Below are 23781 nucleotides of genomic sequence, written 5' to 3'. Positions count from 1 at the left end.
GCCTCCGTGCCCTTCCCAAAACGCCTTTGGGGTGTCCCTGTCCCCAGGCAGGAGGATCCATCCCAGCCCTGCCCCGTGCCCAGGGCAGTGCCAGCCCCAGGGACCCTGCGGGTCTGTGCCCACTCTGGAGCGCCTGGCGTGCCCTGTGTCCCTGGCATGTGAGGGGCAGGGATCTTCCCAAGCCCGGCAGCTGCTGCAGGACCACGATTTTCCTTTTTTCCCCCCTTTTTGAATGCAGGGAGGGAAGAGCCGGGGCTGGGTGGAGCTCAGGGGGCGGCAGGGGCCGGGCAGGCGGGACACGGGGGGGTTGTGTGCTGCTGCAGCCCGCGGGGTGGGATGTTCTGGAGCTTTCCCAAACCCTCCCCGCGCTGGGGACAGCCCCCCGGGCGTGGGACACCTCCTGCCAGGGTCCCCTGCTGGTCCTGGGCATGGGGACACTGCTGGCATTGTCCCCTGCCAGCTCTGCTGCCCCATGCCAGGGCAGGAGGGGTGGGAGTTGCCCTCGGGGGTGATGTGGCTCCAAATTTCTGCCTAAAAATGCTCCAGGAAAAGCTGGGGATCAGAGGGGCTGGAGCAGGGATTTCCCTGCAATCACAGAGGTGGGAAAAGCCCTCCCAGGTCACTCCAGCCCTTCCCCAAGGCCACTGTCCCTGTCCCCAAGTGCCACATCCACAGGGTTTTACCTCCCTCCGGGGCTGGTGACCTCACCCTGCCCTGGGCAGCGTTCCCAGGATGGAATTTTCCCTAAAATCCCACCTGAAGCTCCCCTGGCCAGCACTGAGGAGCAGAGTGACACAGTGCCACCCTGTGCTCCAGGGTGGGGACACCCTGGGGACACCCCCGTGTCCTTCAGGAGGGGATTGTCCCCTGGGATGGACGGATGGACACACGGACAGGCAGCAGCACAGCCCAGGAAGTGCTGCAGGCAGGGATGGGGATGCTCCCATGGCTGCAGGGGTCCTGAGAGTCCTGGGGACAGGGACACCACGGCCCAGCAGAGCCCCGGGCTTGGCACTCACCCCCTGTGCCCGCGGGCACCGGGGTCATCCCCACGGGATCCCCCACGGCATGCCAAGGCAGCAGCAGCAGTCCTGCTCCAGGATTAAACTGAAATATCGGGGAATTAAAGCCCTTCTGAGATGTGACCTTGCAGCAAATTGGTTTTTCCCTGCACAGCAGCAGCTTTGGAATAAAACAACGCAACCCCAGCCCTTCTTTAGGCTTTCCCAAATAGGTTTGGGGTTTTTTTTTCCCCCCAAGTTATTGTGAAAATTTTAAATCAGAAAACTTGTTGGGTAAAAATATTCAATTCCCCACAGCCTGCAGAGCCTCATCAAAAATCCATTTGAAGTATTACTCTCAAATCCCTCATGGCAATGGGATATTTTAAGGTCAGTTAAACTTATTATTCACTCAAGATTTGCTTTCAGGCCCCTGCATATTTCAAACAGATTTTCCCTCATCTCCAACCCAACTGTGTTACAAAAAGCCCTTTCCTCCTCCCCCCTCCTTTTTTTCTTTTCCTGAAAGGAAAAAAAATGTTGTCAAAAGAAAAGATCCTAATCAAAACCAGCTTCTGAAGCCTTAAAGGCTGCTACAGTTGTACTTGTTACCCAAAAACACTGAGGCTATCTCCAGATCCCTAAATCCCCTGACTCCCAGAACCTGAATGGAGCCTGCTCGGAAAAGAGGAATTAACTCCAATTTGTTTTTCTTATTTGCAATTCATTTCCCTGCAACAGGCTTTAGACACAGGTTGCATTTTTTCTCCCTTTCCTCACACAAGGAAAGGAAGCAAGTTCCAAACCTGCAGCCTGGGTTGGGTTTGGATTGTTTAGGATTTCCAGCTTGATGGAACTGCATTTTCTGCTCCTGCCGTGCCTTTCCCCTCCCAGGTTCTCTGGTTGGGTTTTTTTACATAAAGGTCACCTGAAAAATACCATTTTAAAATTTCCTCTGAACCACAAATCTCCTTTTTCAGCCTGGAGAAGGGAAAGCTCCAGGGAGAGCTCAGAGCCCTCCCAGGGCCCAAAGGGCTCCAGGAGAGCTGGAGAGGGACTGGGGACAAGGATGGAGGGACAGGACACAGGGAATGGCTTCAGACTGGAAAAGGGGAATTTGGGTGGGATACTGGGGAGGAATTCCTGGGAGGGACAGGGATGGATCTGCAGAGAAGCTGTGGCTGCCCTGGATCCCTGGGATGTCCAAAGCCAGGCCTGGAGCAGCCTGGGCTGCTGGGAGGGGTTGGGATTGGAACTGGAGGAGTTTAAGGTCCCTCCCAGCCAATCCAGTCTGGAATTCCCTGACTCCATGGCCAGGACCCACCAGAGCTCCTGGGCAGACCCTGCAGCACACACGGGGTGGTGTCACCCTGATTTTTTAAAGATTTTCTCAGCCTTCTGGTGTTTACATTCTTGTAACAAACTTTCTCACACGCTTTATGTAAATAACATTGTTTTGCATTCTTTTATGGAGGAGGAGAAATCTGATGGACTGTTGGTTTGTCCAGTGTCACTGGAGAGGAGGCACTGCCACCCTCCAACCCACTGTCACTTTTGGAAACCTATAAATGTTAGAGTCAGAAATTAAAAAGTCCTTTTGCCAGGATCTTTTTCTCCTGGGAAACCTCAGCTTCTCCAAGTTTTGCTGCTTTGGAATGTGATTTGGAGAATTGTTTACCCAGCATGTGAAATTGTTTTCACTTGATGACCAATGACAGCCACCGGTGTAGAGGCTGTGAGCTGCCACAAGATTTTATCTTTCCTTTCCTTTCCTTTCCTTTCCTTTCCTTTCCTTTCCTTTCCTTTCCCTTCCTTCTTTCTGATGGATCCTTTCTCTCTATTCCTTTTAGTATAGTTTTAGTACAGCAATATAATAAATATAATATAATATAATATAATATAATATAATATAATATAATATAATATAATATAATATAATATAATATAATATAATATAATATAATATAATATAATATAATATAATATAATATAATATAATATAATATAATATAATATAATATAATATAATATAATATAATATAATATAATATAATATAATATAATATAATATAATATAATATAATATAATATAATATAATATAATATAATATAATATAATATAATATAATATAATATAATATAATATAATATATATCATATATATAATAATATAATATATATCATAATATAATAAATCAAGCTTCTGAAACACAGAGTCAGGGTTCTCTCCCTTCCTGGTCCTGGCACCCTTGAGCACACCCTCGAGGTGTCCCCCCGTGCTGGCCATGGGAGCAGCCCCACGAGCCATGGAACTCCTCCAGAGCCGCTCTTTGGGGTCAGGCTGAGCTTCCCCCGGGCAGGAGGATCCCACCGCTGCCTCTCTCCCCACGGGAGATGATTTCCCTTCCCTCAGCAGACCCAGCAAAGGCCACGTCCCCCTCTTTTGGCTGCACCTTCCTCCCAGCAGGGCGAGGAGGGAATGAATTTCACCAGGGCCGGGTGTCAGCCCGGGCACTGCCAGATGTGCAGGGCTCTCCCTCGCAGCCTCCCCAGGCCTCCCTGGATATTTAATCTCTCTCTATCTGGGGTGTGAGGGTCAGGGCCGGGCTTTCCATGCAGATGCTACAAATCTTCCCTGCTTTTACCATCACCTTGTAACGGCGCCGTAAATCACCCGGCACTTCTCAGGTGACCCCGTAACTGCCCGGTTGTGTCTCTGGGCAGAGCCCAGCCCTGCAGCACAGGAGACCTGCTGGGAGCAAGCTCCGGGGGTCTGCTGCCCCTTCCTCCTCCTGCAAAGTCATCTCCTGGCAGCTGGGCTTCAGCTGCAGCGGGGCAGCGCGAGGAGAGGGCGAGGAGCCGAGGCAGGAAGATTAAAAAAAATAAAAGGTTGGATGGGTCTGTTCCTCATGTGAGCCTGGCTGCTCGCAGCCTTTGATTGCCACACCAGCAAAAGATGGAAATTCACTGCAGGCGAAGGAATTCATTAACGGGAGAAGAAAGGAGCATCAGTCTGTTGGGGGCCTGGCATCAATTCCCAGCCGGGTTTTGAAGTGGCAACAGCTCTCCTTGTTCTTTTAAAGTTGCTCCCCTCTGTCCTGCACGGTGACTGGGGGAGCTGCCAGCACGTGTGGGGCCTCACTCTGCTCATCCCGGGCTGGGGTGGCCCAGCTGGCACAGGACAAACCTGCCTGGCTCTGGGGGCACCACCCCAGCACCTCCTGCTGCTCCCCTGCTCTCCTCTGACCCACGGGGATCCTCAAACCACGGGGAGCCACCGTTCCTCACCGGGCTGCCAGTGTGCTGTGGGGGTTTCTGTGGCCTGGGAGATGCTCTGGGGGTTTCTATGGCCTGGGAGACGCTTTGGGAGATGGTTTGGGGGTTTCTGTGGCCTGGGAGATGCTTTGGGAGATGGTTTGGGGGTTTTTGTGTCCCAGGAGATGCTTTGGGAGATGGTTTGGGGGTTTTTATGTCCCAGGAGATGCTTTGGGAGATGGTTTGGGGGTTTTTGTGGCCTGGGAGATGGTTTGGGGGTTTTTATGACCTGGGAGATGCTTTGGGAGATGTTTATGTCTCCAAATGGTTTCCTAACCTCTGCTGCTGAGGTTTTTCTGCAGGTGAGAAGATCCTGAACCACCTCCAGCCCTCTTCCAGCTCAAACTGGGGTTGTGTTCAAACACAGCAGTGCCTGTGCACGTGGGCTGTTGTTCTCTCATTCCTGGGGTGGTTTTCTTGTCTTCAGGACATGCTGGCTTCCAGCAGACACTGAAACTCCCCCCGTGCCAAGCTCAAAAATCATCAAATCTCTGGGGATTCCGAATTAAATCAGAGCAGTTCCCACCCTGTCCTCCACCCAGATCATGCTTTAATTTCTGTTCAGCTGCATGCAAAGAGTGAGATCTGTCCCCGAGAGCTTCCCAGCCCAGCCCAGGGCTCTCTCAGCCAGGTTTCCTTCCAAAGAGCACTCTCAGCCCTGCTCTGTGTCCATCAGAAGGGGGCTCTGGGGCTGGTGTGGGGTCAGGGCTGGGTGCATCACTCACACACCGCCGAGCGTGGAATTCATCAGCCCTCGGTGTCAGGAAACCAGACACCCCCAGCAACCAGGTGTGTCGACACTTCCAGGAATTTGTTTGGTTGTGGCGCTGACACGAGGCTCCCACAGCTGGGCACAGCTGGAGTTAGGTGCTCACTGAACCTCTGAGCCTTTATTTAAAGGCATTTCGCCCAGAAAAAAAAAACAAAAAAGTTTAGAAAAGGCCTTGCACCAGCAGAGTGATTAATGCTGGAGGGAATCTCCCCTTCCCAGGGTCTGCTCAGTAATTCAGGTTCCATGAGCAGGGCCTGGGTGTGCTCCCTGCTCAGCCCTGTGGATGCAGGGCACCCTGCCTGCTCCTCCTCCAAGCGGCCAAACATGAATTTTTAATATTCACACCCAGAGCAGAACTGCACGAGGCTGTCCCTCATTTTCTGCCTTGTAACAAGACAGGGATCAACACCCTGCCTGCTCCTCCTCAAAGCGGCCAAACATGAATTTTAATATTCACACCCAGAGCAGAACTGCACGAGGCTGTCCCTCATTTTCTGCCTTGTAACAAGACAGGGATCAAACCTGGTGGCAGAGTGACAGCGGCCCCACACGTCCCTGCTGATGGCACAGGGGGTAATTAACCGGCATGTCACACTCAGGCTAACGAGGGTGACCTGCTGGGGGTCCCAGCCCCGTCCCCTGCCCAGGGCTGGGGGCTCTGAGGCCACCTCTGCTCCCCTCAGGGCTGGACTTGCCACCAGGGATGAGGTGGGGCGGTGGGGCTGTCCCAGTTTGGGACATGCTGTGACTCTGAGCTCAGCGATGTCCCCACTGCCACCACGCCCCAGGGGCTGGGGGAGGTGGGGGTGATTGTCCCTGCTGGTTCCCTCAGCCAGCCCAGGGATCTGGGGGGCTGGGGACACCTCCAGCAGCGACTGGGAGAGAGGGAGGGATGTGATCCAAACACCCAGAGGGACACAGCCACAGGCCTGGGGGACACCAGGGACCTGGAGCCACCTGCCAGGGGTGACACCAGCCTGGAACAGCGAGAGAACCAGAACCCAGTGAGCTTCCATCCATCCATCCATCCATGGATCCATCCATCCATCATCCATCCTCCATCCATCCATCCATCCATCCCTCCATCCATCCATCCATCCATCCCTCCATCCATCCATCCATCCATCCCTCCATCCATCCATCCATCCATCCCTCCATCCATCCATCCATCCATCCCTCCATCCATCCATCCATCCATCCCTCCATCCATCCATCCATCCATCCCTCCATCCATCCATCCATCCATCCCTCCATCCATCCATCCATCCATCCCTCCATCCATCCATCCATCCATCCCTCCATCCATCCATCCATCCATCCCTCCATCCATCCATCCATCCATCCCTCCATCCATCCATCCATCCATCCCTCCATCCATCCATCCATCCATCCCTCCATCCATCCATCCATCCATCCCTCCATCCATCATCCATCCATCCATCCAACATCATCCATCCATCATCCATCCATCCATCCATCCATCATCCATCCATCCATCCATCCATCCATCCATCCCACACCATCCAAACTGAGCCCTGAGCTCCCCAAACTCCCTGCAAACCTCCTGCCTCACAGCAGAGGATCCCAAAACCCTGGAAGGTCAGGGCAGGACGGTGCCTGAGCACAGCAGGTGAAATCCCAACCCTAACCCAAAGTACCACTCAAACCTATGAAGAAGAAGGTGAAGAAGAAGGATTGTTGCCTTAAAACTTTTATCTTAGCTCTCTATACTTTACTATAGTCTAAAACTTTAAGTTTTTGACTCTGATATTACACCCTTCTAACCAACTGCATATTTGCCATCCTGGTGTTACCCATAAATCTTGGAATTTTCTCCACAGCCTCAGGTCAACACAGAGTTCTCTTGAGAGCCAGAATCTGCCAGATTTTACAGAAATGTAAAACTCTCAGTACCCAGAGCTCCGACAGCCCCGCAGGGCCCTTCCCGGGCTGCTCCCAGCCCTCGTGTCCCACCCCACGGAGCAGGACGGCCCTGGGGGACTCCCCTGTCCCCTGTCCCCTGGCAGCAGCCCAGCCCAGCCCAGCCCAGCCCGGCCCTGCTCCTTTGTGCCCCGGCGGATGCGGGTTTGTCACGCTCGGGCTCTGACACCGCGGGGGGACGTTCCGCCCGGCCCTCCCCCAGAAACCTCCTTTTCATGCACACAAACCGAGCCTTCCTCAACAAAACCCGAATTCTCGGCTGAAAGTACTTGGCAGCGGCCCCTCGAAATTTTTCTCAGGCTTGTGTGGCTTCGGAAGATGACTTTGGGAGGCAGGGGAGCGCCGGAGGAAGAACAAACCCCCTGTGCCGGCGGGCTGGCACTGGCAGGAAAGGGGACAGCCCTGGAGAGGCTGTGACATGCTGGGGACCTCGGGGACAGCAGTGTCACCTCGGGCAGCAGTGTCCCCCCTCCCTGGGACAGCAGTGTCACCTCAGACAGCCGTGTCCCCCTCCCCAGGACAACAGTGTGCCCTGGGACAGCAGTGTCACTTTGGCAGCAGTGTCCCCCCTCTGGGGACAGCAGTGTCCCCCTCCCCAGGACAACAGTGTGGCCATCCTTGGACAGCAGTGTCACTTTGGACAGCAGTGTCCCCTCGCAGTGTCCCCCGTCTTGGGGACAGCAGTGTCCCACTCCTGGCACAGCAATGTCCCCCCTCTCTGGGGACAGCAGTGTCCCTCTCCCCAGGACAGCAGTGTCCCCTCCCCGCTGCAGGTTTCGGCGGCGCTGAGCGATCGCGCTGACAAGTGCCCGATCAGTGACACTGATCAATGGCACTGATCGAGCCCTGATCAATAACACTGATTGAGCCCCTCCACGCCGCGGTAATTGGAGGATTTCTTTGGCTCCAATCGACATTTCCTCCCTGGCAGGGTGGCCCTGGAGCGGGATTTGTCACTTGGAATTACCGGGGAGCTCGGGGCACGGGCGGGGTGAGGCAGGTGGGGACAGGGAGACATTCGGGCACAAGCAGCACCTACAGAAGCCTCCAGAGAGGGGGAAATAAATCAAATTAAATAATCTGTGTAGGGCTGTGGAGATGGCAGAGGCATTTCGGGATCCTGCCCTGATGGGATTTCACCCCCAGAATTATGGAATTATGGAGTTGTGGAATCCTGGTTGGAAAAGGCCTCGAAGATCATCCAGTCCAACAATCCACTGGGCTGCTCAATCCCCTCAGGGATGGGGACTCCACCCCTCCCTGGGCAGCTGGGCCAGGGCTGGGCAGCCCCTCCAGGAGGAAATTCTCCCAAAATCCACCCTGAGCTGCCCTGGCCCAGCCTGAGGCCGTTCCCTCTGCTCCTGTCCCTGTTCCCTGGGATAAGATCCCAAATCCCCCCGGCTGTCCCCTCCTGTCAGGAGCTGTGCAGAGCCACAAGGTCCCCCCTGATCCCCCTTTTCTCCAAGCTGAGCCCCTTCCCAGCTCCCTCAGGAATCCTCCAGCCCCTTCCCAGCCCCGTTTCCTTCCCTGGCCATGCTCCAGCCCCTCCATGTCCTTCCAAAAGTGCCCCAGAGCTGAGCCAAGTCCTCCTGCAGCCCCAGCAGCTCTGTCCTGCCCTGGGCTGGGGGCTGCTGAGGGGGGCAGGGGGCGGCTCCCCCAGCCCCGGGGTTTGGGATGGCTTTGGGATGGCTGTGGGAAGGTTTTGGGATGGATTTGGGATGCTGCGGCTCTGGAGCAGCTGGGAAGTTGCACAAGGCAGGAGGCCCCGGCATCCCCCGCCGAGCAGAGCCGGGATGTGGCCCCCGGGGACGGGATCTGTCACTTTCCTGGGCCCTTCCCATCAATCACCGCCTCCTTTTATTTATTTATTTATTGTATTTGCATAAGGCGGCTGCGAATTCCCGGCTGGATGAGCCTGAAGGGTGCGGGCAGGGCAGGACAGGAGATGCCAATTCTTCACTCCAGCCACAGAAAGCCCCCGGGTGTGCCCAGGGCCGGGTGTGCCCAGGGCACCACGCACAGCTCAGGAGCCCGGTGATCAATCAGCAGCAAAGTGGTCAATCCGCCCTTGCCTGCCCAAGGACCTTAACAAGGTCACAGCCTTGTTCTCCCCACACTAATGAGTGCAGATCCCTAATAAGACCTCAGTGACAAGTGACTGTATTAATGTAATTCTCTCCCGCTCCGGATCAATTCTCGGTGTTGAGATGCAGAGCGGCCCCGGGGGCGTGGGAGGCTCTGCCACCCCCTCGCTGTGAGCTGCTGGCAGGGAGAGAGGAGTTTATTCCCCTCCTGTCCCTGCCTGCCACGAGATTTCCTTGGTGAGCACACCAAAATCACTCCCAGGAGGAGCCCATCCCACTCCCGAAGTGCTGCTGTTATCCCAGGCTGCCTAAAACACCCCGTGCTGGGGCTTTAACAGCCTAAATAGTAAATTTTTTCTGAATTTCAGCCGTTCCCTCCCACATTTCAGTCTGGGACCAGCACCCCGCGTGCTGCAGGCCAGGGCAGTCCCTGCCAGCACAGCCCGGGTGCAGCAGGGATGCTCTCCATGGCTCTGACCGTGCAAGCCCTGGCTGATCCCTGCTCTCCAGCAGCCCTGGAGGAGCTGGACCTGAGCCCTGAGCCCTGGGGTGCCCTGCAGGACCCCACGGGGGCACAGCTGCCCCTGTGCCCCCTCACCCTCCCTGCCCTGCCTGCCACATCTGCATCTGCAGCGAGGAGTGACTCACGTCAGGGATGCATGAATAATCTTGAGGATTCCTGTGATCTCCCAGCTGTCTCTGAGCAGAGGGAAAGGAGGGGAAATCCAAGGAGCTGCTGTGAATTTTGCACCCAGGACCATCACCACAAAAGGGGAGCGGGTGAAACCTGAGCTGAGACCTCAACCCTGCACGGGGAGAGCTCAGGGCTGCAGCCACCAGGGGTTTGTTGTGGTGGGACTGGGGGCTCTGGGCTGTTCTTCACATGGGGTGAGTTTGGGCAGGCCCTGGCACAGGTGCCCAGAGCAGCTGTGGCTGCCCCTGGATCCCTGGCAGTGCCCAAGGCCAGGCTGAGCAGGGCTTTGATCAGCCTGGCACAGTGGAAATGTCCCTGCCATGGCAGAGTGGGATGAGTCGATCTTTGAGGTGCCTTCCAACACAAACCAGTCCATGATTCCATGAATTCCCACAGGAAAGGAAAGACTCATCCTAAACCACTGCCCTGACGTGCCCAGCATGGCCCAGCCCTGGCTGCCCTCACCCCCCAGACCAGGCTTCCAACCAAGTCCCACAGAAGCCTCTCAGAACATCCACACGCTCCTCTCTTGAAGATTTTGGCCATCCCAAGAGCCGGGATGTGGGGAGGGAAGAGCCAGGCTCAGGTTCCACCCTGTTCCCAGGGCCTTGTCCGGCAGACAAGGAGCATCCATCCATCCATCCATCCATCCCCAGTGCAGACAAGGAGCATCCATCCATCCATGAATCCATGAATCCATGAATCCATCCATCCATCCCTCAATCTCCCCATCTATCCATCTGTCTGTCCATCCGTCCATCCATCCATCCATCCATCCATCCATCCATCCATCCATCATCCATCCATCCATCCATCCATCATCCATCCATCATCCATCCATCCATCCATCCCTCAATCTCCCCATCCATCCGTCTGTCTGTCTGTCCATCCCTCCCTCCCTCCCTCGTCCCTCCCTCTCTCCATCACGCCCAGCTCCCTAAGCAGGAGGATTTCCACAGCCCTTTGAAAAGCCATTTAGAGCTAAGTCTCGGTATTAAACCTGGCCTTTCCTCGGGCAGGTTTTCAATCTCTGCCCGAGCCTGTTGCAGCAGAAAGTTTTTGAAAAGGTCAGGAGGAAGCTTTTAAGCATCTTTGCCAATTAAGTGCTGTAACCCCCTCCCCGCCGCCAGAGCTGCCCGTCTCCGTCCCAGGGGAAGGTAATTACTGTTTTATAAATAAGCTTTGAACTCTCTTAAGTAATTGTCTCTCCTTGCATGAAAGCACCCTCTAAATCCACCGGCCTTTTCCACCTTCTGTCACTACCTCGAAAAAATCCAGGGGAAAAGAATCCACCTAATACCTTGAAGGAGAAACTCCCAAACTTTCCTTTACACTGCAGTGATTATTTCTCCAAGCTTTCAGTAATTCCACTAACAGAAGCCTTGCGGCTCTCCCGGCTCTTGGTGAATTTTTTTGGCAATATTTGACATATTTTCAAAACTTCTCTGGAGTTACATGGACCAAAAAAAAAAAAGAAAAAGAAAAAAAAAGTTTCAATATTTCAATTTCTACCCCCTGAGGTTACAACAAGAAAAAGGACAGGAATGAAGAAGCCCTTTCCAAAGGTATTAATTCCCATAATGTTATTTTTTTTTAACCAGCCCTGTGATTTCTGTGTGTATTTAAGCAGCCTGGGATAGAAATCCTGATCTGAAGGTCTGAAATCCTTTAGGAACTCAGGTTACTCCTGCACACCCCCTGCCCAGCCCGGGTGTAATCCCCCCATTTATTTAACAGAGCCAGAGACAGGGAAACATTCCTGAGCCGGGAAGAGCACCTTCCACCCTGCAAGTCGCAGCTTTTATCCCCGAAATCCCAGCCAACAGTAACACGCAGCTCCAATCGCTGGAGCCTGCCACGATCTGAGCAGCAGCACAAGGAGCAGCCCGACTTCATTTCGCCTGCAGGCTGAGCCGGGCTCGAATTCAGCCTCCCAAACCTGCTTGGGTCAGCAAGAAGCACTTGATGGGATCGGGAAGAAAACCCGGCCGCGTGGAAATAAGGGAATAACAGGGTGAAAGTGGGGGCAGGAGGGTTGAGCTGTGCTCCTCGCCCCATCCCCGACCCCCCAAAACGGGACAGGCACAGCCCCCGTCCCTCCCCACCCACAGCAATCCCGCAGCTGGGAGCCCTTTAAATGGTTTCAAATGTTTAATTCCTCATCGTGGCAGTAAAAGCTATTTTTAATCCCACGTGAAAGCAGTTTGCAGAAACCCAAACTTTGCACGAATTATGGATGGCTTCCCAAGCCCGGGCGGTGCTGGGTGTGTGTTGGGGAGCAGAAAACAGGGGCACAGCATCAGGGAAACCCATCCGCTTAAACCTGGTCCTAAGAGCAGGGCTGGGGCTAAAACAGCGCATAAAAGCCGATCCAAAACACTGCGCCTTAAGTGAAAGCTTTACTGTATCTTATTCTTAGTTAAAATCAGCTTTTTCTCAGGTTTCCCGCATGTTTTCTTTGTACTCGGGGTTTCATTTCCCAAACACGGGGGTGAGGATCCGGGAAGCTGAGACAGAAAGGTCTCGCTTGTGAATGGGAGTGGAAAAAAAAGGAGAAAAGATTGCAAAGTAAGAGAGGCGAGAGGCTGCGGGGCTGAGTGTCTGCGAGCGCCCCGGAGAACAAGGGCCGCTCAGAGGCGGCAGCGCTGAAACCGAGCCCACCAGGAGCAGAGATTAGCGGTGCCAATGAATAAAGATAACGTCCCGAGCAGCTCCGAGCATCGCCATCCGGATCCCTTTGTCTCCCCGCACCTTGGCGCTTCCCCGAGGAAAGCTCGCCCTGGAAGGGGCCGCGAGAGCGGTGCCAAAACCCAGCCTGGTGACTCCCGAGGAGCCGATTTCATTCAGCAGCTCCGGCTATAGAGTGTCTTGATCTGTCTGTACAATCACAACACACACAAAAACCCCTCCAGGCACCTACTTAGCTCCACTTTTCAGCTGCCAATAACGCTCCCGGCAAAAGTCAAAAGAGCAGCGCCGCAGCCGCGTCCTTCCCCTGTCGCTCAAAGGCGTCGGGGTTGCGAGGTTCCGAGATAACAAAGTCTGGCTCAAGAAATCCTGGATGCCTTTCAAGAGCGTTATTAGCTGCCGTGAATGGGCTCGGGGAAGGGGAGGGGGCAAAGCCCACATGCCAGGGGAGGCTCGCTGCTCCCCCTGCACCTCCCGGAGCTGCTCCCGAGCTGGGACACCCAGCACGGCACAGAGGGATGAGGAACCCCGCCGAGAGTTCTTCCCCCTCATGCCAGCTTTCATGTTGGATGGGATGAGAAAAAGAGAGTGAAAAGTTAAATCTGGCCTGCGGGAGTCTGCGGGCTGGCCCTGCAGGGCCCGAGGATGCTCGGTGGGGGTTGCAGCCCCTCGCGTCCCTCTGGCTGCAGAGGGACAATCACCACACATCCCGAGGTACTTTTTAATACTTCTGGTGCAAGCTGTATGAAAACAGGGGATTCTTTCTGTACAATTCCTACAGATCCCACTGGATGCCAGTGTGGGGTGCAGGGAGCCCTGGCCCAGCCCCATTCCTGCCCAAGCTTCCTTTGGGAGAAGCAGGACAGGATGGAGGAGAGGGACAGGGACCCCAGACCACGCAGGGAAACCCGGGGCAGAGGAAAAGCCCACTCACCCTGAGCCAACGCTGCCACAAAGTTCTGGCAGATGGGGACGAGGAGAATCCTTTGGATGAGCTCAGAGCTCCCCACACGATTCCCTGAGAGCTGAGCTCCCTGAAACCCCTTCCCCACAACCCAGGCCCCTCTCCCAGCACTGCCGTGCTCCCCCAGAGCCCCCGAGGCTGGGGCGAGGCACAGGGAGCAGCCGGGACTCTGTGTGGGAGCCAGAGCAGCTCTGGCATCCCAAAAGGGAGCAATCCCACGCAAGGATTCTGCTACGCCCCCAAAACGTCCCCAGGGGAGCAGAGCAGTGGCACTGGGGAGCCCCAGCCCCGCCACGCCAGGGGTGGACACGTCCCAGGGGTCCCCTGTGAGCCCAAAGCTGCTCCCCTCATACCCAGGGGGTTCCAGCCCCCAAACCCCCTCACCCCACCAATGTTTTCCTCCATCCCCACAGGAAAGGCAGGGCCTGGCCCCACACCTTCAGAGATGCTCCAAGTTTGGCAGTGGATTTGTGAATATCACCCCAAAGTGCTCGGATTCAATTCAGTTTTTACCATTTGTCCTCCCCTACATTCCCAAACAGACCCAGACAGTCCCAAAGGGGACCCCCACACCCCAAACTGGCAGCAGGCACCCCAGAACCCTCTCTTCTTTTTATTGAGGTTTCCTTCAAGCAGCACTGAGTGCCAAAAAAATTAAAATAGTTTTTTGCTTGAGGAGAAAACATCCCATCATGCTTGGATCAGCCATTAAATCATTTATGCTGCAGCCTCCAAAAGGTGTTTAATCTTCTTAGAATTAGCTAAAGCTGTAGTAACTCAAGGAATTCTGCAGGAGATGCTTTTGCAGAACACTTTCTTTTCACTACTACTCCAACAAAAAGGCTTTGGGCCATTTCAAATTTAAATTAAATAAAACAATCCAGTAAAAATAAATTATTTCAGTCAGTAACTTACAACAAACTACTTATCACCCACGAGGCGAAGCTCCTGCCAGAGCAGGGAAATCACTACGGGACGGAGCTACTGAGAAAGAACAAAATAATTCTGGAGTGATATTTCCAAGGGAATTCTTTTTCCACATTTACTCAAAACAAGCAACAACCTACAGGTGCCTTCGGGCCAAATGTCTTGGCGTGAGAAACAGTTGGTGTAATTTCGGTTTCCTAGCAAGTTCAAATATTTTAAAAATGTTTACACCACTTTTGAGATATCCATAGGAAAAACCCGATTTTCTGTCCAACTTCTGTTCCCCTCCACTCCAGCCCATCCCAGCTTTAAACATTTAGCTCTGTCTGGCTTTGCCGGGGATAAAATCCCTCGGTACTGCGAGGTCTGTGAGAAGACAAAACAAGAGGCAGAGAGCAGAGGAAGCGAAGGGAAATACTTGTGTGTGTGTGTGTGATTAAAACCACACTTTATGCCGAGTTAAAGTAAAACATCTCCCGATTTTCGCCTGGCCCCGAAGGATGCGGATTCTCCCCAGCCCAGAAAACCTTCCCCGCTCCATTTCCCCAAATTTACCACAACCACATGCGGCATCACCTCGAGCCTGGTGTCAGGCCAGGCTCCCTGCAAGCACTCCCAGCCCTGAAAACTCGCAGCAGAGCCATCCAAACTGAGATTTATTTCTGCTCCTTGCCCGCGGTCCGTCCTGCGAGCCTCGCCGGGCGCGATATGAGAGCGCTCGATCTTCCCCGCTTTAATTATGCTCTCGCACTCATTAAAGCCCCGTTCTGCCGAGCGAGAGGGCAGCTCGCAGTGCTCACCCCAAAAAAAGATTAGTGATCATCATTATGGTTCCCGGAGCCGAGGAATGAGCCCATAAATCAGGGCGATATTAACGCAGCCGTAAAAACAAGCGCCGCTACTTACTGGGTTTTGAAGGTGCGCTAAGAGCAACTTTACAGCCCAGATGTGGGCTCGGAGAGCTGACACTCCGCGGGTAAAATTACCGCTAAAATGGCTCTTTCCATTAAACACGGCTGATTTTGCACAGGTTGTTACTTCGGCGAGGGTTGGGGAGCTGCAGCCTCCCCCCAAAAGGCGAGAGAAACGCGGAATTCCCGGGGAAAAGGGATGGACGGGCAGGAAGGACAGCGAGAGCTGCTCCTTTTATTATTTTCAGATGTTTCCCCGAGAGCACCACGGCGCTTTCAGACATCCACACATTTGGATTGCCTTCAGAATAACGGAGCAGGTTCCACCCCCGGCTTCCAGGGACTTATCGCCGCCGACTCCGCTCGGCCCAGCCGCTCGGGGGCTGCCCGGGGACGCGTTTAATACGCTCCACATGCACAGTAGCTGCTCTTCCGAATGCTTTATCGCCTGAAGAGCTCGAGCCCATGGAAACCCTCAAGAAACAAACCCCCCTGGCTCACTCCAGCTCTGCCCTTTGCCACAAGCCCACCGAGGATCCCACGGGCTCGCCCCTCGCCCGCTCCCTGAGGTCCGCGCTCATTTCTGGTCTTCAGAAACCACAAGAATAAAACAATTCCTAAAGGAAGCCGGTGGGGAAACGGGGGCACGGCTGGAGATAAAGCGCTGAAGGTTAAAATCGCAAAGCCTGAGGAGTGAAACGAGCGCGGTTTTGCTGCCGTCTTCGCCCCCGGCCGGGCGGGATGCGGGAGGGGAGGCGCGGGGACAGGAGCGACACGGGGACAAGGACACCGCTTTTCACACTGCAGCAGCCCCCCAAAAGCAGCCGCCAGCCCCTTCCCCAGCCCGGGCGAGGCTCGGAGCCGGGGACCCGCACTCCCCTTCCCTCGGACCCCCTTCCTCTCCGGGGACCCGCCTGTTGCGGAGCCGCCGCATCCCATCCCGGCCACCAATTAACGCAGCTCTGCGCTAATTACCGACCCCCTCATCCACCCCCCCGCCGCCTTACCTGTACCAGCGCAGCCCCTTCTCGTAGCACCTGTCGAAGAAGTGGGGCTCGGCGCCCACCGCCCGCACCCCGGGGTGCGCCCGCAGGAACTCGAGCAGCGCCCGCGTCCCGCCCTTCTTCACGCCCACGATGATGGCCTGGGGGAAGCGGCGGCTGCCGCCCCCCGCGCCCCCCGCGCCCCCCGGGCCGGGGGCGGGGGAGGGCGAGGACACGCGCGTGGGGCGGTGACGCCCCGGGGAGGGGAAGGGGAGGGAGGGGAGGGAGGGGATCGGGAGCGGGGAGGGGGCGCGGCACACGCGGGGTCCCCGCGGGGACAGAACCTTCCACCCCCCCCACGCGTGGCTGTCACCCGGACGGGGCAGCTCCGGCCCTGCCGCACAGGGGACGCGTTTGCCCACGTTTCCCTGTGTTCTCACGTGTTTTCCCTGTGTTTTCCTTTTTCCCCCCATGTTTTTGCTTGGTTTTTCATGGTACCCCACATTTCTCTCCGTTCTCCCTGCATTTCCCTTTTTTCCCCCATGTCTCCGCTTGTTTTTCCATGTTACCCCACATTTCTCTATGTTTTCCCTCTATTTCCCTTTTCCCCCCCATGTTTCTGCTTGGTTTTCCATGTTACCCCACGTTTCCCTGTGTTCTCACATGTTTTCCCTGTATTTTCCTTCCCCCCCCCCCCCCATGTTTCCATTGATTTTCCATGTTACCCCACATTTCTCTATGTTTTCCCTCTATTTCCCTTTTCCCCCCCATGTTTCTGCTTGGTTTTCCAAGTTACCCCATGTTTCCCTGTGTTCTCACGTGTTTTCCCTGTATTTTCCTTCCCCCCCCCCCCCCATGTTTCCATTGATTTTCCATGTTACCCCATATTTCCCTGTATTTCCCTTTTTTCTCCCATGTTTCCACTTGGTTTTCCATGGTACCCCACATTTCCCTGTGTTACTACTCCACGTTTTCACTTTTCCCCATTTCCCCCTTTTTTCCCACACTTCCACACATTTCCCCATGTTTTTTCCATATTTTCACCACGCTTCCCCGTGTTTTCACACCCTTCCCCCATTTCCCTGTGCTTCCACACGTTTTCCCACGATTTCCCCCATTTCCCCACACCTCACCACATTTTCCCATCAATTTTTCCTCTTGCCTGTGTTCCCCCCTCCTCGCCATTCCTGGGCTGTTTTTGGGAAGGGTCTGACTCCAGCAGCAGAGCAGGATGCCAGGCAGGCCCCAGGCTGGGGTCTTAATTAGCCTGTTAATGTAATTAACTCTTTTCCAAGAGCTGGGGAGTGTTGGGAACGGGGATCCACGGCCTGGGATGGGGAGGGTGCAGCAGGACGGGGTTGGGGTCAGTGAAGGTCCTGTAGGGCCACAGGGACACCAGTGGGGACTTGTAGGGTGGCAGCACTGCAGGGTGACACTGGGACAGGGCTGGGGGGTGACACTGGGACAGGGCTGGGGGTGACAAACCTGCAGGGGGACACTGGGACAGGGCTGGGGGTGACAAACTTGCAGGGGGACACTGGGACAGGGCTGAGGGTGACACTGGGACAGGGCTGGGGGTGACAAACCTGCAGGGGGACATGGGGACAGGGCTGGGGGTGACACTGGGACAGGGCTGGGGGTGACACTGGGACAGGGCTGAGGGTGACACTGGGACAGGGCTGGGGGGGACAAACCTGCAGGGGGACATGGGGACAGGGCTGGGGGTGACACTGGGACAGGGCTGGGGGGTGACACTGGGACAGGGCTGGGGGTGACACTGGGACAGGGCTGGGGGTGACAAAGCTGTGGGGTGACACTGGGACAGGGCTGGGGGGGACAAACCTGCAGGGGGACACAGGGACAGGGCTGGGGGTGACAGGGTGATACAGCTTCAGGGTGACAAAGCTTCAGGGTGACATGGGGACAGGATGGCAGGGTCACAGGGCCGCAGGGTGACTCGGTGACAGGGTGGCAGGGCCGCAGGGTGACACGGTGACAGGGGACAGGCTGCCTGGCTGCGGGGCAGGGCTTTGTGCCCTCTCGTGGCTGCTCGGGCCCGCAGGGCAGCGCTCAGGGGGACGGAGCAGCCGAGACCCCTCCCAGGCCAGCCCATCCCGGGGGTGCAGCGGCTCCTGGTGCCTTGCTCTGGTTCTCCCGTTCCCCGGAGTCTGGACTGCACTGGTACAGAACTCTGAACTTCACACAAAGTGTTAGCAGCTCTCCTCACAGCTCAGCCACACAGAACAATCCTTTGCCAGCCCCAGAACCAATCACACCGCTGCAGCTTCAGCCCAAAAAGTGCAAACAACTGGGAAATAAAGAGAGGAAAAACAAAAATATGGAACTTTATATCCTGAAGCTGTAATTGAACAGTGAACCCCAATATGCAAATGGACCAAAAATTATAAAAGTGTGAGACCTTATGAAAGTCTGCATAAACTTACAAAAGTGTGCATTTTGTGACCATTTTGGCTCATCTTGGGTGCAGCCCTGGCTGGGCTCTCGCTCTGCCCAAGGTGGATCCATTGAAGCTTTTAATAAATCCCTGCTTTATCCCTTAGCTCTGCCCAGCTCTGCTCCAGCTCAGCCCTCCCCAGGCATCACTATCAGAGCAGCTCCATCAGCACAACCACATCCAAGCCCTGCCCCTGGCCAGCCCTGGCTGCCTCTCCCCAGCCGTTGGAAGCAGGAGCAGCTCCAGCTCCCTGTTTGCCTTGGGAGCGGGAATGTTGCTCTTGGAAAATGCCAATTTGTCAGAGCGGGAACGTTTGGCAAGAGCAGATCCCTCCTGACAGAGTCCTGTCCCAGCTCAGCCAGGGAGACTCCGGGAGGGTGGCAGGGGGAGCAGGGCACTCACCCTCCTCTGCCTCGCCGTGGGGGCTGCCAGGGCTGGTGCCACGGGGCCTCTTGGCAGCGCCAGCTCCCCGCAGTGCAGTCCCGGGCTTCCTTCCTCACCTCCAGAATCTGGGCAGAAGGCTGAAAACACGAGTCTGCGGCCAGGGCCAGGCGCCGAGGGCTTGGGACGTGCCCAAGGTCACCCCAGCCCCGTGCCTGGAGGAGCTGGGGGGCCCTGCAGGAGGGGGGGGCTGTGTAATGAATCCAGGGGGGTCCCTGCGTGCAGCCCAGACCCCACCAGGCAGGCAGCTCGGGGTGAGCAGCTCACGTGCGGGTTTTTAGCAAAATCTGGGATTTTGGTTGAGATAAATGAGTTCTGCACGCTCTCCTCAGTGTGTTTGGTGCCCTGGGCTGGCAGTGGCTGTGCCAGGGCCTCGCCACCCTCCACGGTCCCCAGTGAAGCACAGCCAGGGCTGTTTGCCCTCCCTGGGTCCTGGCAGGGGTGGCAGCCCCAGGGCCGGGCTGGTGGCACCTGTGGGCACGGGGAGGGAGGTGCTGCATGGAAACCCCACAAACCCTGCTCAGAGCAGTGGGATCAGCTCTTCCCACAGTCCCTGCAGCAGGGGATGTCCTGCCACGTCCAGGACAAGTGACAAGTGCCACCAGGACCAAACCCAGCAGCACCAGCACAGCGCCAGGTGAGCTCCGTGCTGCACCCTCTGCCCATCCCAAACCAGCAGGGGGGACCCTGCCACCCCACAGGTCCCCAGCAGTGGCAGTGTCCCCTCCTCCAGACCCCCTGCCCACCCCACAGGTCCCCAGCAGTGGCAGTGTCCCCTCCTCCAGCCCCCCTGCCCACCCCACAGGCAGGCAGGAGCCACTCGGGGATTTCTGCCATTTCCCCGAGTTTGTTACTCCAGGGAAAGCAAGGAAAGGGCTGGGGGAGCGGCGGGGATGAGGAATTCTTTGGGAACAGGGCATCCCTGCAGGTCAGCTCCCCGCGCAGCTTGCCAGGCTGGTAAAGGCGAGCGCGGCTCTGAAAGGCGAGCACAGCTTGGGGGCGAGCGGCTGCTCAAACAGGCAATTAGCGCCGCCGGCCCAAGCCAATTAGCGCGGCTGCTCCCCTGATCGCAGCCGGTGTTGGACAAACTGCTCGGGTTCAAAGAGCAGCCCCGGGAGGACACCCCATCCCCGGGGACGGCCCGGTGTCCCCCAAGCCACGCTGTCCCCACCCAGGGGTCACCCAGGCAGGGGTGTCCCCAGGAGCTCTGGCAGTGCCACCCCCGGCTGCACTCCCACCCAGGGTCTCAGCAAAGGCTTTTCCCCAAGATTTGAGGTTTATCTGCTGGATTTTGGGGAAAACCATCACTGATGTCACGGTGCAGGGGGATTTGTCTGATCCTGCAGCGGGGAAAGGCAGGATGGAGAAAAGCCCAGGTGGGAGCATCAGGGCTGTGCCAGAGCTGATCAGAGAACGAGGACTGGAGCACGGAGGAATGGATCACATCTCCTCCCTGGGATCACCCCGAGCTGATCCCCTCCACACCCCATTCCCGTCACCAAAGGAGACACCACAAACTCATCAAGCAAGGATGAAAAGCCAGCCACAGAGGCCAGCCGAGCTGCAAGGGGCTGGGCTGGGGGCTGAGCCCCAGCTCCAGCAGCAGCTCCAGCGGGCTGGCTCCAGGCTGCTGGCACGCCGCCACCCCCGGGGTGGAGCCCAGCCCTGTTATTAAAATGTGTGACAGCAGCTCAAGATGGAAAGTGAAGTTGTACATTCTCCATCTGAAACTCCGGCAGGAATTTCAAGCAGGGGAATGCAATTTCCAGCCTGGAGGAGAGCCAGCAGCGCCAGGGCGAGATTTTTCTTAATATGGTTTTGCAAAACTGCAGCACAGAAAATTGCCCGTGGGTACAGAGGTTGTGGGGAGCTGCAGACAGCCCCGTGCTGGGAGGGGGATAAAACCCCCCCAGCTCCAGCAGGCTGCTGTCCCTGTCACCCCCAGGAGCTCTGGTCACCCCAGCCCTGCTGGATTTGGGGCTGAGCCTCGCAGAGCTGCGTGGACAGGACATCCCCCAGCTCGGGAAGGGAAGCTCGGTGCCCCAGGAGGGAGGGGTTTGGCCGGGGCACCTCCAGCAGCCCAAAAAGGAGGTGGCTGCACCAGCTCTGGGTGTTGCTGTGCCCGTGGGACTTGGCACAGGGACCTGCAGGAGCAGGGGAGCCCCGGGCACCCCGAGGCTGCAGAGCCAGGGCTGGCTCCCATCCAGCTGCAGCCACTGAAGAGCCTCCCCCCAATTTCTGCTTTTGATTTAAATCATCCCAATGTGGGGATAAGGCAGCCAAAACCCACTGCTTTGGTTTTTGGGGGTTTTTTGGGTTTTTGGTGGGGTTTTTTTTTGGGTTTTTGAGTTTTTTGGGTTTTTGGTGGGGTTTTTTTTGGTTTTTTGAGTTTTTTGGGGTTTTTTGTTTGGTTGTTTTTTGGGGTTTTTTTGGGATTTTTTTTTTGTTTGTTTTGTTTGTTTGTTTTAAAGCTTCAATTTATAAAATAACATACATGAAATGTGCAATATTTCTTGGGGCAGGCGGAGGCACAGAGCTCAGAGCAAAGCCCAGCCCTGGACTCTGACACTGCCCCAGCCCTGCCCTGAGCCCAGTCCCCTCCTCATTGCCCATCTGACACAAACTGGGAGCAGTCATTGCCTCAGAGTGGTGCCCTCCTGGCTGGGGACACAGGAGTGACACAGATTTCACTTCATCCTGGGAGGGAAAAAAATTACAGGGATGGGAGGAGGCACAAAAGTGACACAAAAGTGACATTTTTTTGTGTTTAATTTGCTGTAACCCAGCCCCTGGGCAAGCAGGTCTGAGGAATCAGAAGGATTTGTGTCTCCTGGCTGGATGTGTGGAGCAGCAAGGACATTTCCAGAGGGAAAAGTCCCCTCTGGGAGCAGCCAGGGGTGGCACAGAGCGGGTCAGTGTTTGCAGAGGGTGAGGGCTGCAGCCACAGGGGAGGCCTGGAGCCTGTCCAGCTGCAGGCCACAGCTGGACTGGGAATTCCAGAGTGGCTCTGGCGCCCTGGGGGATGCCCTGAGGTGGGCTCAGCCCCCGGGGAGCTCCTGGAGCCACCTCTGTCTCTCCTGGGGCTGGGCTCAGCATCATCAGCCTCGGCAGCCCCTGTCCCACGCCCACAGTGACCCCTGCCCCCTGCACAGGGGCTCCTGCAGCCCTGGTGACACCTGTGTGCTGCTGATCTCATTTAGAGTTAATTGCACGGCAAACAGACACCGCCCTAACGAGCCTGGAAGGGTCCCACGCCGGGCTGGGGGGTGGGATGCAGGAATCCCCCCTGCCCTGCCCTGCTCCCACCCCTGCTGCTCGCTGGCAGCTCCAGAGCAGCAATGTCATTTGGGGTGGGGAATGGGGCACCAGGGAACCTCTCCTGGCCTCAGCAGGTGAGACCCAAGGCTGGACAGGGCTGGGAGCAGCCTGGGGTGGTGGCAGGTGTCCCTGCTCATGGCAGGGGGTGACACTGGATGGGCTTTAGGGTCCCTTCCTACCCAAACTGTTCAGGGAATTCATGATTCTGTAATTTCTTGCTTAAAATACATCCACAACATGCTCACTGCATGGTTAAATCACAGTTTTTCAGCCTCAAACCGTGCCCCTGGTCCATATTCCCCTGGTGCCAGAGGCACTGGGACAGACTGGGGGGCCTGCAGGGAGCAGCAGCACCCCTGAAGTGAGGATGCTCCCCAGCCCTGCTCTGGGGGAGCCAGGAGGAGAGGCAGGACAGGCTCTGTGCCCTAGCACAGGCCCAGCTTGTCACCTGGGCTGCAGAATCCTGTCCCAAGCTGTCCCCAAAGCAGGCAGGACTCACCCAGAGCTGTTCCCAACCCAGCAGCGAGCAGCTGGGACTCATCCTCCTTCCCCTGAGTCACAGCCACGAGCTCCCCGTGGCCGTGCCCAATCTCTGTGGGAAATTGCTTTTTCCAAGCAAATCATGTACAAGTTTCCTCTTTTTTTTTTTTTTCTCCTTTTTTTTTAAAGGGGAAAAAAAAAAATCTCAACCCATTAGGAGCAGGGGGTGTTTTCCTTGTTTGCCATGAACAAATCCTGTTGCCAGGTGCAGATGGCCACGTTTAGGAGTCCGTGGAGGTCTGGCGTGCCCCCTGCTAGCTCCATGCACAGGTGGGGGGGAGCTTTCTTCTGGCTCAGGTTCAGGCAAACATCCAGTGGCCAAAGGCAGAGAAAGGTGTGGGATTGAGGATTGGAACACCTGGAGCAGAGCCCAGCACAGGGAAACACAAAGTGAGGTTTGAAGGAGAATGATTCAGATGGATGGAGGGGGGAAAGGGGACTCAAAAGGCAATTAGAAGCAGAAAGGAGGCTCCCAGTGTCCTTCTTCAGGTGCTGCTGGGGTTGGGACACAGGAAAAACATGGTGTGAAAGAGGGACACAAAGCCCAGCACTGCACCAAACCCTGGCCAGCTGCAGCCCAGCCAGACCTCCTCTGTGGGCAAGGCAGATTCCAGAGTTTAATGTGTTAAAACCCGAATTTCAGCAGCAGAATCAGGCTCCCACTTGAGGCCAGAATTCTGAATTTTCACCCCCCCATTCAGGGCCAGTCCCAGCCCCTGAGCTGCCATCCCTGGCAGTGCCCAGGCC

General features: G+C 56.1%; 1 protein-coding gene across 1 annotated transcript in view; it reads right to left on the bottom strand.

Moving 5' to 3' along the window:
- Nucleotides 1-16525, bottom strand: part of HS3ST6 (heparan sulfate-glucosamine 3-sulfotransferase 6) — a gene marked incomplete at its 5' end in the record, with an annotated part of 29126 nt that extends 12601 nt beyond the window's left edge. Inside the window, one exon of the mRNA XM_039731844.1 lies at nt 16305-16525. Coding sequence (XP_039587778.1) covers nt 16305-16525 — 221 coding nt within the window. The remainder of the gene's footprint in view (nt 1-16304) is intronic.
- Nucleotides 16526-23781: the final 7256 nt, after the last annotated feature.

The sequence above is a fragment of the Passer montanus genome, unplaced genomic scaffold (assembly GCF_014805655.1).
Source record: "Passer montanus isolate IOZ18808 unplaced genomic scaffold, ASM1480565v1 scaffold8, whole genome shotgun sequence".
Taxonomy (NCBI): domain Eukaryota; kingdom Metazoa; phylum Chordata; class Aves; order Passeriformes; family Passeridae; genus Passer; species Passer montanus.
The sequence above is the reverse complement of the archived record's forward strand: the minus strand, read 5'-3'. Positions and strand labels throughout refer to the sequence as shown.